The following is a 13,539-nucleotide window of genomic DNA, read 5'->3' as shown; positions in this document are numbered from 1 at the left end:
AGAGTCTCCAGGATGAGGAAATTAGAAGTCCATGGATATAAGTGAAAAGTTCCAGACAACATCATCATCATCATCGATTTGCCCTTCCAGCGAGCCAGGTAGGGTGTTTGAAAACGAGCATCTTCCAAAGTTGCCTATTCAAAAATATTTCGTTGTCCAAGACACATTCCCAATTCCATCCTCTTCTCTCCACGTCTTTCCTCAGTCGGTCCATCCATCTTCTTCTTGGTCTTCCAGCTGGTCTTCTACCTGTTATTCTCTTTTCCAAATATGCACATGGTGACCTTGTACTATTCATTTGTTTAACATGCCCAAACCATTTAAGTCTAGATGACTTAAGTCTTTCCTACATCGATTCATTTAGACCTAGGTTAGATCAGATCTCATCATTTTTCACATGATCAAGTCGGGTCTTTTGGAGGGCAGTTCTAAGAAATTTCATTTCACAGACTTGAATCCTACTACAATCCTTTGATGTTAGTGTGCAGGTTTCCAGAGAATATGTAAGGATGGGAATGAAATATGTCTTGTACAGGGTCATTTTTGTTCTTTGTGGGACCTTCTCATCCCATAGTAGGTGTCTAACGATACTGTAAAAGTCAGAGCCTTTGGTTACTCTGTCTGTTATTTCTATCTCAGCTTTGTTATTACTAGCCATTATGCTTCCTAAATAACTTAATTGATGTACTACTTATGGTGGTCCTGTATTTTTATGTTGCATTCTGTATTATGTCTGCTGATTTCAATGCTACTGTTTTTGATGGGGTCAATTTCATTCCATAATCATCAAACTTCTTACACCATGCATTCAGATTATTTTGCATTCCCTTCTCTGTTTCATCCCACATTGCCACATCGTCTGCAAACACCAGAGCCTGAAGATCTTTATTACCTTTTCCTTTTAGTTCCTTTAAAATGGTATCCATAACTGCTATGAACAGAAGAGGTGATAAGGCACTTCCGTGTTGTACTTCTTTCGTTGTACTGAACCATTCAGAGTGACCATCTCCAATTATGACACAGCTTTTACAATTAGTATATAGCATTTGGATCTTCCTAATAAGGTACTCCAGTACACAAAGTTTTCTAAGACATTTCCAAATAGTTGATCTAGGAACATTATCATGTGCCTTTTCAAGGTCCATAAACACAATAATTAGGTCTTTTCCTCTTTCATAGTGTTTCTCTGCCAACATCTTCAAAGCAAATATCAGATCTGTTGTGCTTCTTCCAGTCCTAAAGCCATGTTGTTCCTCTTCTAGTATATCCCTTACTCTGGCTTCAATGATCTTCTCCATAATTTTAAGGCAGTGTGATAAAAGGGTAATGCCTCTGTAATTTTCACTTTTCCTTCCACTCCCTTTCTTAAAGATAGGAACTATCAGCCCTTTTGTCCAAACAATGGACAGTAAAACCAGGTTCAGGATACAGAAAGAGAATGGATGGCATACAGGGATGCTGTAATAGAAACAGCAAGGAAATAAATGCCTAGGAACAGCCGTGTATAAGGATGAGAAAATGGTGATAATGGAATGATAAAGTGAGGACAGTTTGTAAACCACCAACAAAAAAAAAAAAAAAAAAAAAAAAAAAAAAAAAACATGAAAAGTGTACTAGAAACGGCTCCAAACAAGAGCTGATGCAGACAGGGAATTGTACATAGATGGAAGAAACAGAGTGAAACTAACAACTTTTGAATTAAAGAGTAAGACATGGGAAGCCTTGGTATTAACCTCAAAAGGCTTAACCAAGCAGCAGGGAAGCCTTTTCTGGACAATAGAAATATTTCTGTTGACATCTCATACAACAGAGCTCATAGGGGACGATATTAGCAAAAGTATGCTTGAGGAAGTGGAAAGGATGATAAACTCCAATGTCCAAAAAACAGTAGGAATATGCAATTAGATCTGTAGATTGCACAACACAATCTGTCCTGGGGTTAATTTTCATTCGGTGATCCGTGCTGGGATCTGGCAGCACTTCCAATCTCCTAGAAATGTTTCCACAGATACCAAATCACACTCTGAGCAACATCAAGTATTTCTGGTATCATACCTCTGCGAGTACCCTCCTTGAAGCAGTGCAAGTGTACAAGTGGCTTCATTTGATGATAGCTGCTTCCCCCGTTGCCTTCCTTGATCCGCACAATCAGCCATGGGTTGTAAACACTACACTCCTCAAAACCAACCTTTGCACACTCTTTGAATTGAGGCACTCACCCTTCGAGTGAAAGTGACACCTCCCAAATATCAAGTGACAGTCCTGTTATGTAAACAGGACATGATTTTTTTCCATAACAATCTAATCCCTCTACTCTGCGAGTAGCCTCCTTGAAGCAGTGCAAATGTACAAGTGGCTTCATTTGACGACAGCTGCTTCCCCATTGCTTTCCTTGATCCACACAATCAGCCATGAGTTGTAAACACTATACTCCTCACAAACCAACCTTTGCACACTCTTTGAATTGAGGCACTCATACCCTCCGAGTGAAAGTGACACCTCCCAAATATCAAGTGACAGTCCTGTTATGTAAACAGAACATGATTTTTTCCGTTACAATCTAATCCCACTATGCATTTCTACAATGAAGTTAGGATTTTTTTTTTTAAAGGTCACATTTTTAGAACACTATATACTGAAATTCAAAATTCTTAGATAAATGAAATGCTTTTATAATAATGTTATGTTTCTCACATTTCAAAACAGCGGTCCACATTATCGGACATGAGCAGAAGCATGCAAAGCTGTTCCAGAGCAATGAGCTGCATGTCTCGCTCATCTCCCTGCCCCATGTTCAGCCACTCGAGCAGTGTCTCAGGGTCCACTTCCGCCATCTGAAACAAACATTCACACCACTTTAATAATTTATGTCAACTATACTAACAAAATATACTAAATTTTTCCCTTCTTTTAAAATTACAGTACAAACCCATCATAAGACTATTTTGAACATATCTAATAGCTCATAACTTTCTGCAAACTAAGGATGAACCTGACTGTCTTTGGTCGAATATACTGCTAATACTTGATCTACCTTCGTTCAGGTGGTCTCTTAACAAGTTCCTACATACATCTCCAGTGTTCTTTGGCTTGGAGAAAGAAAAAAAGCCAGTTAATGTGGCTGGGTGCCCGTGGACCTGCACATCACCGTTTGTGGAACTTCTAATTTACTGAAGACTAGGTAGGCTATTTTGTTGCTAGTGATTACATGTCTGTGAACCTTCCACTGATGCTGGAGAACACATAATAAGTGAATCTGAGTGAATCTTACAATAAAACAGAATTACAATAAAAACTCCAATGATGGCAAACTGTGTTGCTGGGTGTTGTTGTATCTGTTTCTTTGACGTGACAATGAAGAACTTCACACAATATAAGTTTCATTTTCTGTTAAAATCTCACTTGCTGTTTATTTAATAAAATTTGGTTTTGCTTATTTTGCTTTCATTCCAGTATTGCAAAAGACAAGAAACTGATGGGGGTCCCGGGACACCTCATGTTACTACTGGTGTTAGGAAAAGTCATGTTACCTCTCTCGGGTTAAAGACACATTATTTCAGAGATAAAAGTTAATAATATAATTTGTACCAGTAATACTTTTAATTTATCAGGTTTGTAACATTATTATGAACATTGATTTTGCACCCAATTTTTAAAAATTGGTATAAAATAGCATTTCTTTTACTAATGACTGTGCAAAGTGTGGTACACTCAATTGCTAAACCTCCACCCATTTCAATTTTAGTTTGATGTGAATTATTGTCAATTTCTCGTATACATTTTATTTTCTCATCCAGCGTTTAACTTTTCCTCTTACTGTTCACCAAGGCCCACTGGCAGCAACACAGTATTTCTAGTGACAGCAATTTTTATTAATCGGCATCATTTTAATGTGTCTCATTTAAATAACCTGCTTATAGTTAAAATGGAAGCATGTGCCATGACCTAAACACGTCTCAATCTTTTTTCTGCAGCTTTATGTGGTTTGGTTAGTTCCCACGACCTTTGCTATACCACAGCATCCCTTCGATATGTGCACCGAAAGTCCCGTTGCCAACAATGCAGGCTCTAATGGTCACATTTCTAGTTCACCTGTATTTTGGCAACATCAGGAAATTCATACATCTATGGCATTGTTTAACCTCTATTACATGCAAATCAACCGTATTCCATAAACAGGTGTCCGACTCGTAATCTTTCTTTCTCAGTTACAAGCCGCGCGGTCACTTCCCATAACCTTAGTTACACTACTGTACCCCATCCTTCCAACATCTACAACTAGTCCCACCGCCACAAAGCCAATTCTAATGCATCACATGTCTGATTCGCCAGTGTTCTATTCAGAGAAAATTCATACCGCCAGTAGGAATGTCGCAATTACAAGCAATGCTATCACATGAAATACTTGATCAAATGAAACACCACACATTTTCTCACTTTTAACAAACAGTAGTACGCTGCCGATCTAACAGTCCAAAGTTCCAGAGCTGGAATGACCACACCGCAGACAGCCGTGAACCGTGAACAAACTTATTTTCGGGGTGGGGAGGGGCAAAAAGTGGAAGAGTCCCAGGGCAAAAACTAAAAACTATGCCCTGTTACTCATCTGTTTCTTTGGAGTACCCGATGAATTGGTGGGGGAAAATCTATCTGGCAAATTTTTCCTCCAAGCCAGAGGAGAAATCCCCTCTTGGCCGCTAATTTGGAATAAAATGAATGTAGAATTTAATAAAAGTGAAGAGAAAGAAGCTTTTCTTAAGAAACGGCTCATTTCAGGGTTAAATTTTGACTTTAGTGGATTGTGGTGCTATAATCTGGAAGAGGATGAAATTCTAATTCTAGACCATGTCATAAGAGAGTCTCTGCCCTATTCAGTTAATTGTGCACACTGATCAATCCAATTGGCACGTCAGACTAGGGATCGAATAGCTGGAATACTATGATGAACCAGTGTGTTATGTACCAGCAGTATCAGAAAATGTATGAACCAGAGGAATGGCTTGCTAAAGAAGAAAGTTGTCTAACTCCCAGCCATTTCCAGCATATATTCAGTCAGGCTGTTATACTCAGTATGCAGCAGTAATCCCATCTATCGGAGATGAGTGGCAGCATAAAGAGACAAAAGAATATCACAACAAACAATGGTAAACGTAATGTTATTGTTGATCAATTTTATGAGCTTTCGATATTGTAGGCCTTCACATTTAATTTTCTTCCGGCTCAGAAATACCACCCTTATCATAGATGGTAAGGTACAACTGAATAAAACAAATGATCGGAAATTGTATTATCTATAAATTCTGTTATGTAGTACCTTTTGAGAGGGCCAATAACATAGGTATTTAAAAAATAAATTTTAGGCGCCTTCCCTCAACTACCATTTCATCCAGGATGAATAAAATTGATTATAACTCAGACTGTACTTTTTTATTCCCCGACTCTATATACCGATTTTCATTAAATTCTGTTCACCCATTTTCTCATGGCACGGTATTGATGTGGACTTGGCAACAAAAATACAAATTCAGGAATATATCTTACCATAGCCAGTACGGTAAAAATGTGCAAGACATAAATGATATGACTTAAGGTATGCAGTATTTATCAATAAGGCCACTAATAACAAATGTTTGAGAATTATATTTTAGGCCTTTCCCTAAAATACCATTTCGCTCAGCGTGAATAAAATTATGTATAGCCTAGATTGTAGTGACTTATTCCTCGACTTTACGTCCGTCCGTCTGTCTGTCCGTCCGTCCGCCCGTCTGTCCGTCACGCATCACGTGAAAACGGCTGACTAGAATTTAACGAAAATCGGTATGCAAAGGCATATGTCGCTACAATCTAGGCTATAAATAATTTTAGTCACGATGAGTGAAATGGTAGTTTAGGGGAAGGCCTAAAATTTAATTCTCAAATATGTATGTTATCGGTGGTTGTATCCTAATGGAAATCGGTAGGCAAATTCATATAATAAGTCGCTATAATCTGGGCCATAAATAATTGTATTCACGGCGACTGAAATGGTAGTTTAGGGGAAGGCCTAAATTGTCAAATATTTATGTTATTAGTGGTCGTATCTTAACGAAAATCGGTAGGCAAAGTTGGGGAAGAAGTCGCGACAATCTAGGTCATAAATAATTGTATTCACGCTGAGCTAAATGGTAGTTTAGGGTAGGTCTTTAATTTAATTCTTAAATATCTATGTTATTAGTGGTCCTATCTTAATGAAAATCGGTATGCAAAGTCGGCGAATAAGTCGCTGTAATCTAGGCCGTAACTAATTGTATTCACGCTGAGTGAAATAGTAGTTTAGTGGGGGGCCTAAAATTTGATTCTCAATAATATTTGTTATTAGGGGCCGTGTCGATAACTACTACTTAACTCAAGTTATATAGTATTATATTTCCGACCATTCATGTCTTATACATTGTTATCGTATCGGCTATGATCACAGAGATATTCTTGAATTTGGGTTTTTGTCCATATCAGCGCCGAATCACGAGAAAAATGGGTAAAGAGAATGTAATGAAAATCGGTATGTTAAGTCGGAGAATAAGAAACTACAGTCTACACTATAAATAATTTTATGAGACGCCCTAATATCACAGAGTCACAAGAAAACTACAAATGTAAAGACCTACCATACAGAAAGCTCATAAAATTGATCAACAATAACATTACATTGACCATTGTTTGTTGTGATGTGTTTGTGTCTTCTCTTGCCACCCTTCTCCGATAGATAGGATTACTGCTGCGTAGCGAGTATTTTTTAATTTGCCTTACGTCGCACCGACACAGTTAGGTCTTTTTTTAGAATTTGTTTTACGTCGCACCGACACATAGGTCCTACGGCGACGATGGGATAAGAAAGGGCTAGGAGTGTGAAGAAAGCGCCCTCTGCCTTAATTAAAGTACAGCCCCAGCTTTTGCCTGGTGTGAAAATGGGAAACTATGGAATACCATATTCAGGGCTGCCGACAGTGGAGTTCAAATCCACTATCTCTCGGATGCAAGCTCACAGCTGCGCGCCCTTAAACACACAGCCAACTCGCCCGGTCGGACCGAGTGGAACAGCCTGCCTGAATATTGGCAGGAAGTAGCTGGGGAGTTGGATAACTTTCTTGTTTAGCATGCCATTTCTCTGGTTCATAAATTTTCTGATACTACTGGTATGTAACACACTGGTTCATCATAGAATTCAATCCCTACTCTGAGGCAGTGATTGAAATGAGCAGTGTGCATATTTAACGGAATGATGGTAGAGGAGGATTCACGGCTGTCTGCGGCGTGGTCATTCCAGCTCTGGAACTTTGGACTGTTAGATCGGCACCGTAGTACTGTTCGCCAAAAGTGAAAAAAAATGTGCGCTTTTTCATTTGATCGATTATTTTATATGATAACATTGTTTTAATCGCTACTTTCCTACTGACGTTTTTGTAACGACCTGTGTTGACTTCAGTTAGGAAAACCACAAAGTCAGTTTTTCCGAGAACCCTGTAGCGAAGGTAGTTACTGCATACAGCCTTCTTGTTAGTGTAAAAATATATTTCACAAATATGTATAAGCAGAGACCCTTTGTGTTATTTATGTTGACCCATTGGGATACTTTCTTCATCTATTTGTCCTGTGAAAAAAAAATTGATATGGCGTATGGCTTTTAGTGCCGGGAGTGTCCGAGGACATGTTCGGCTCCCCAGGTGCAGGTCTTTTGATTTGACGCCCGTAGGTGACCTTCGCGGCATGATAAGGATAAGATGAAATGATGGACGACACATACACCCAGCCCCCGTGCTAGCGAAATTAACTAATAATGAATAAAATTCCCGACACTGCGGGGAATCGAACCCGGGACCCCTGTGACGAACGGCCAGCACACTAACCATTTAGCCATGGAGCCGGACTTTGTCCTGTGTTCCTAGACTGTTACCACCTGTCTCTACCATTTTCCTCTTCCTTTCTTGTTATCCTACATTTCGAACATCAAGAATGAAGATCTGTCAAGATAAAATGAAATGGCGTATGGCTTTTAATGCCGGGAGTGTCCGAGGACAAGTTCGGCTCGCCAGATGCAGGACTTTTAATTTGACACCCGTAGGCGACCTGCGCGTCGTGATGAGGATGAAATGATGAAGACGACACATACACCCAACCCCCGTGCCGGCGAAATTAACCAATTATGGTTAAAATTCCCGACCCTGTCGGGAATCGAACCCGGGACCCCTGTGACCAAAGGCCTGCAAGCTAAGCATTTAGCCATAGAGCCGGACTATCTGTCAAGATGATCCCCTAACGAGCATTCATGCCTGTCCTCCAGATGAAGCTGGAAAGCATAAAACAAGCTCGTAGTAGGCTTGGAAGTAGCGGATGTACAAGAACCGAGACTGTTGAGCAGAGAGCTCATCTATGTTATGTTGTAGTAGTAGTTTAAAGGGGTCTAAAAGCTAAGTCATCGGCCCCTAATGGTACGAGATGCAACTAAATGAAACGATATATATAAAAATTAAAAAAATGTATCCACTGGCAGGAATCTATAAGGGATGATGATGATGATGATGAAAAATGACGATGAATCGAAACAATCAATGGGTCCAATTCACAACGCCTTATTTTCTGAGATGATGCTTGTTGTTCAAAGGGGTCCACAATCCAGGTCACTGGCCCCTCATAACTGTACTACTCGCAGGTAACGACGACCCATGGTGTCCCTCACAAAGGTACTACTCACAAGCAACACAGACCCATGGTGTTCTTCACATAGAGGAACCAACACAATCCAGCTCAGCGCACGCCACGTTCTCCCGCATAGAGGCTAATCTGTGCAGCCGCGCGCCCGCTCTCCCTCCTCGGTGGGATGCACACGATGGTACTAATCACAGGCAACGCCCATACCCATGGTGTTTCTCACATAATGGTACTAATCGCAAGTAATCCCATGATTCCAATTCCATCATCCCTTGGTTGCCCCTTTAAATTGCCTCTTATGATAGGCAGGGGATACTGTGGGTGTATCCTTCGTTTGCGTCCCCCATCCACAGGGGGATCTATGTTGTGAAAATGGTAGTGTATGAAGATAAAATATAGTCTTGTCTCCTCTTTCTGTTACTCCCACGCTGAACTGTCACTGTTTATCCTACTGCGTTTCATTTCATGTTCCTATCTTTCTGTACATTACTTGATAAGCAAAGAGTGGGAGTAATTATGCTTCTTAATAATTCTGCTCTTGTTGCTAAACGGCCGCACATTTGGAATGTCGAAATTGATGATGATGATGATGATGATGATGATGATGATGCTTGTTGTTTAAAGGGGCCTAACATCGAGGTCATCGGCCCCTAATGGTACGAAATGAAATAACAAAAAATTCAAATTCATCCACTGACAAAAATAAAATAAAAAATGTCATGAAGAATGAATGGATGGACATGAACCCTACACAAAAAAACAGTGGATCAGACTTAAAAAGAAGGTAGTTAATTAGCGTATTACTGAGCAAGGGACCATTTATAAAGCACAATGATGCTTGATGTTTGAAGGGATGCTAAATTCACGTCTAAGGCCTCACAGAATGGTACATGTCGCGAGTAAAGTAGAACCATGGTATCTGTCATTTTGGGGTACTGACCAAAAGTAGCGAAGACTCACGGTAGTCCACACAAGATGGTACTACTCACAAGTATTGCAATTCGTACAGGGAACGTAGACCTATGGTGTTTCTCACACAATGGCGCCACTCATAGCCAACGCAAACCGGTAAGGCTCCTCACCTAGGTGTACTAGTCACGGGCGCCGGTATTCCCGTGCTGTTCCTCACATAGTGGGTACCAATCACAGGCAACGCTGACCCACGGTGCCGCTCATATAGCGGTACAACTCACAGGCTACGCCCAGACCCGCGGTGTTGCTCACATGGCTACAACGCACGGGTACTGGAATCCACCAGGCCAGGCTTTTTACTGCAACGAATCACAAACCTATTTCGTACCAATTTAGTGATACTATTCGCAAGTACATGCAATCCATGGTGTTCCCCGCATGATGGTACGAATCAAGAGTGGTTTCATGGTTCTAATTCAATCATCCCTTGGTCGCCCCTTGTAGTCGCCTCTTACGACAGGCAGGGGATACCGCGGGTGTATTCTACATGTGCGTCCCCCACCCGCAGGGGGTAGTGTGTTTGGTCCGCGAGAGGTATTTTGTTTCCCTCAAGTCCGCCGGCAAGCCGGTTAGGACCCCCCTATCCTCCACCTGGGACGCGCCACGTGGGAGTATCACCTCTCCCCCTGCTACGCCTGCGTAGCAGGTTCGTGGGAATGTCGAAATTGGTAGGCAGGCTGCCTACTTCTTAAATTCTGCAACAGTAGCTGAGATCACTAGTTCTGATGTTAAAATATTAATGTAAGAACGTACATTTCTTTTCTATAATACGGTTACCAGGATTCTGAGCACAATATATGTGTTAATACAAAATATTCACAATTTCTTAAATGATTTTACAACAGAGGAAACAACTGAATCATCGTATGCTATAGGATATTGGAATAATTTAATACAGTGCATTGTATCAAATGAGAACTGAATATGAACAATTGCAATTCTTGTTTATTTATTTATCGTGTGGCTCTTAACGCCAGAAGTGTCCAAGGATATATTCAGGTCGCCTGGTAGAGGTCTTCATACTTGACACCCTTGGGCGAACTGCTCATCTGGATGTGGGACGTTGATGATGAGGTAAAAGAGGGTGAAATCCCAGCGTCGGCACATAGCCTACTCTTGTCGAGTAACACCAAGAAGTCTGCTCAGGGCTTAACGTTTCCATCCGATGAACAAATCACCATCAACAGTGGCATATGTCTTCACTCCATAGGAACACTGCAGAGGTTTGGAAATGCTTCTGGCACGCCATCTAGTGATTAGAAATTGTACACCAGCTCTCCTACTCTGCCGGCCAACATTCTTAAGGTGGTTGTTCTTTTTTTTTTTTTTTTTTTCATTAACGGGACTCGAACCGGCTGGTCACAGTGTCACGCCACATAGATTCGATGCCTTAACGACCATGGCCAACAGGCGGGCTACTGTAATTCTGTTGCTACGAAATCGGCCAACTGTATTATTAGGAGCTGCCATGACACACAATCAGACGAACAGTTTAGATGTTTACACCATCAACTTGGAGGAAATACATAAAAAGAAGCCAAAACTAACAAACAGATCCGATGTAATTCACATGAACTCGTGTCTCCCAGGTGACCCGACGAAAATTACACAAGATTTAATGGGATCACATTCTCCCAGGTTCGATCCTGGCTCAGTCCGTTGGTATTTGAAGGTCTTCAAATCAAAGACTTCAATATTACTTATCTAGACTCACAGAACGCGCTGGTGGTATGCGGAAAATTGAATAGCTTCGCGCATCGCCATGTTGCGGGCACTTCAGTTTTGAATGCATGGTTAACACGTGGTGATGTTTACAATTTCTTGTGTGTTTTGCATGGTGATTCCTATCGGTTAGCGGATCTGTGATTGCGTTATGTGATTAAGTGATAATTTATAGTATTGGCAACTATTTTAGTGATAAGTGCGAGCTTACATTGATCGGCGATATCAAAGGAGAGTAGGCCTAAGTTGAGCCGTAAATACGGAGTGGAGAACTATTCACGATGGTGATCTCTTGTGCAGCTTTCAATTGTACAGTCGGTATCAGAAAGGATCTGGTATTTTTCACAAGTGAGTAGAAATTGAAATGTTATAAAATTACCATAATCGAGAATGGGATACAGATTGGTGGATTCAGTATGGACATGGCATTCTCAATATGTGATGCTTGTTGTTTAAAGGGGCCTAACATCGAGGTCATCGGCCCCCTTCTCAATATTTAGGCTGCTTCTTATTCTTGGCGTTTTTCATTTCATTAGGGACAATTCTTAAGAACTAATCAGCTATTCTGAAAAAGCGCATATTTTGTTCTTACAGATTGTGTACACGTATTAAAATTTCGAATAACACGGGCCTAGAATCTGAAAAATATGATTGATAAAGCTTGGTAAACCCATCTATTTTTAAGTCAAATTATGACTTCAGATTATTAACAATTATCAGAAAAATGATTTTTTGATGTCATTATCCATGTTTTCACATCTCCTTTATAATAAAAGAATTGTTAAATATGGTTCCAGAGAAGTTTGACTAGGCTGACTCCTACTTTGCACTAGAAAACACTACTCAATCTACCTGTTTAACTGTTATATTAATTTATGCTTAATATTCATGCTCCTTTATCTTCGTCCTTGTGTGAATCATAATGCCCCTGTAATAGAAAAGTTAGAACACATTTTCGATCTTAATTTGTGCTCAGAAAATCTCCTTTCAGTTCAAGTTGATAAAATCAGTAGGCCTAATATTGGTATTCAAGTTGAGAATAGTATGAGAGGGAAGTTTGCATCCTAAATGATGTATTTTTCCTCTCTTAATTTTTTTTTCTAGTTGCTTTACGTCACACCGACACAGATAGGTCTTACGGCGATGATGGGACAGGAAAGGGCTAGGAGTGGGAAGGAAGCGGCCGTGGCCTAAATTAAGGTACAGCCCCAGCATTTGCCTGGTGTGAAAATGGGAAACCACGGAAAACCATTTTCAGGGCTGCCGACAGTGGGGTTCGAACCTACTATCTCCCGAATACTGGATACTGACCGCACTTAAGCGACTGCAGCTATCGAGCTCGGTCTCTTAAATTTAACCGACTGGTAAAAATATATTTAATTCAGAGAAACTTAAACTAAATTAGGTATTATTTTAATTGTTAGATACATTTAGAATTATGAGGTAGAGTAGCACTAGTATAATGAGTTTTTTTTTTTTAGGAAGAATATTTTCAAAATGTAAAGTAATTTAGTGAAATGTGAATGATTGCTGGCTCCATCACTCTGTTCTGAAATATATCACATGAGGTTCTATTTATGAAGCAGAATATTTTGTGATAAATCAATTTGAGAATGTTCTGTCATTGTACCAGGAATGGTTGAGAAAAAAAGGAGATAGAAATATATACATTTCTTTGATTTCGAATACATGGCTGATAGTTTTAGACATATTGCTTGGGGCCTATTCCACAAAAGTATGGTCTTATACATTACAAATTATTAGTGTGGGTTCTTGTAATGTATGGAGTTGTACATTTATGTTCCACAAAAGATTGAAAGTCTCTTGTACATTACCAGTGAATTGTTACAAGTTTTACAAGTGACGACATATCAAACATACTACGTCATAGCATGAATCAGCTGTTTATCTTCGTATTCCATTCGTTGAATTAGGTTATGCTTGCTTCAGTTATCGTAATATCGTATTTTAAGGTAACTTATGCAGCAAAGATTCAAAGTAGTAATATTCCTGTGTATTTCTTAATGCTACGATTTTATTTTTCAGTTTATTTCTTTGATGATAGGAAATTACTGTTATTATCACCCATTCTGTTCTTCCGCGATCCTCGCATATGTTTCACGACAGTCTGACATACCGGCACCTTGGTCTGTAATTTAG

At 40.0% G+C, this 13,539-nt stretch overlaps 1 protein-coding gene across 7 annotated transcripts in view; it reads right to left on the bottom strand.

Annotated features, from left to right (window-relative positions):
- The window catches only part of Ufd4 (ubiquitin fusion-degradation 4-like), a 716,632-nt gene that overhangs the window by 452,962 nt on the left and 250,131 nt on the right, over window positions 1–13,539 (bottom strand). For all 7 annotated transcript variants that reach the window (XM_067153526.2, XM_067153530.2, XM_067153527.2 and 4 more), the window contains exon 3: window positions 2,695–2,834. In XM_067153526.2, coding sequence (XP_067009627.1) covers window positions 2,695–2,834 — 140 coding nt within the window. The remainder of the gene's footprint in view (window positions 1–2,694; window positions 2,835–13,539) is intronic.

Source organism: Anabrus simplex, chromosome 9 (genome assembly GCF_040414725.1).
Source record: "Anabrus simplex isolate iqAnaSimp1 chromosome 9, ASM4041472v1, whole genome shotgun sequence".
NCBI lineage: Eukaryota > Metazoa > Arthropoda > Insecta > Orthoptera > Tettigoniidae > Anabrus > Anabrus simplex.
The sequence above is the reverse complement of the archived record's forward strand: the minus strand, read 5'-3'. Positions and strand labels throughout refer to the sequence as shown.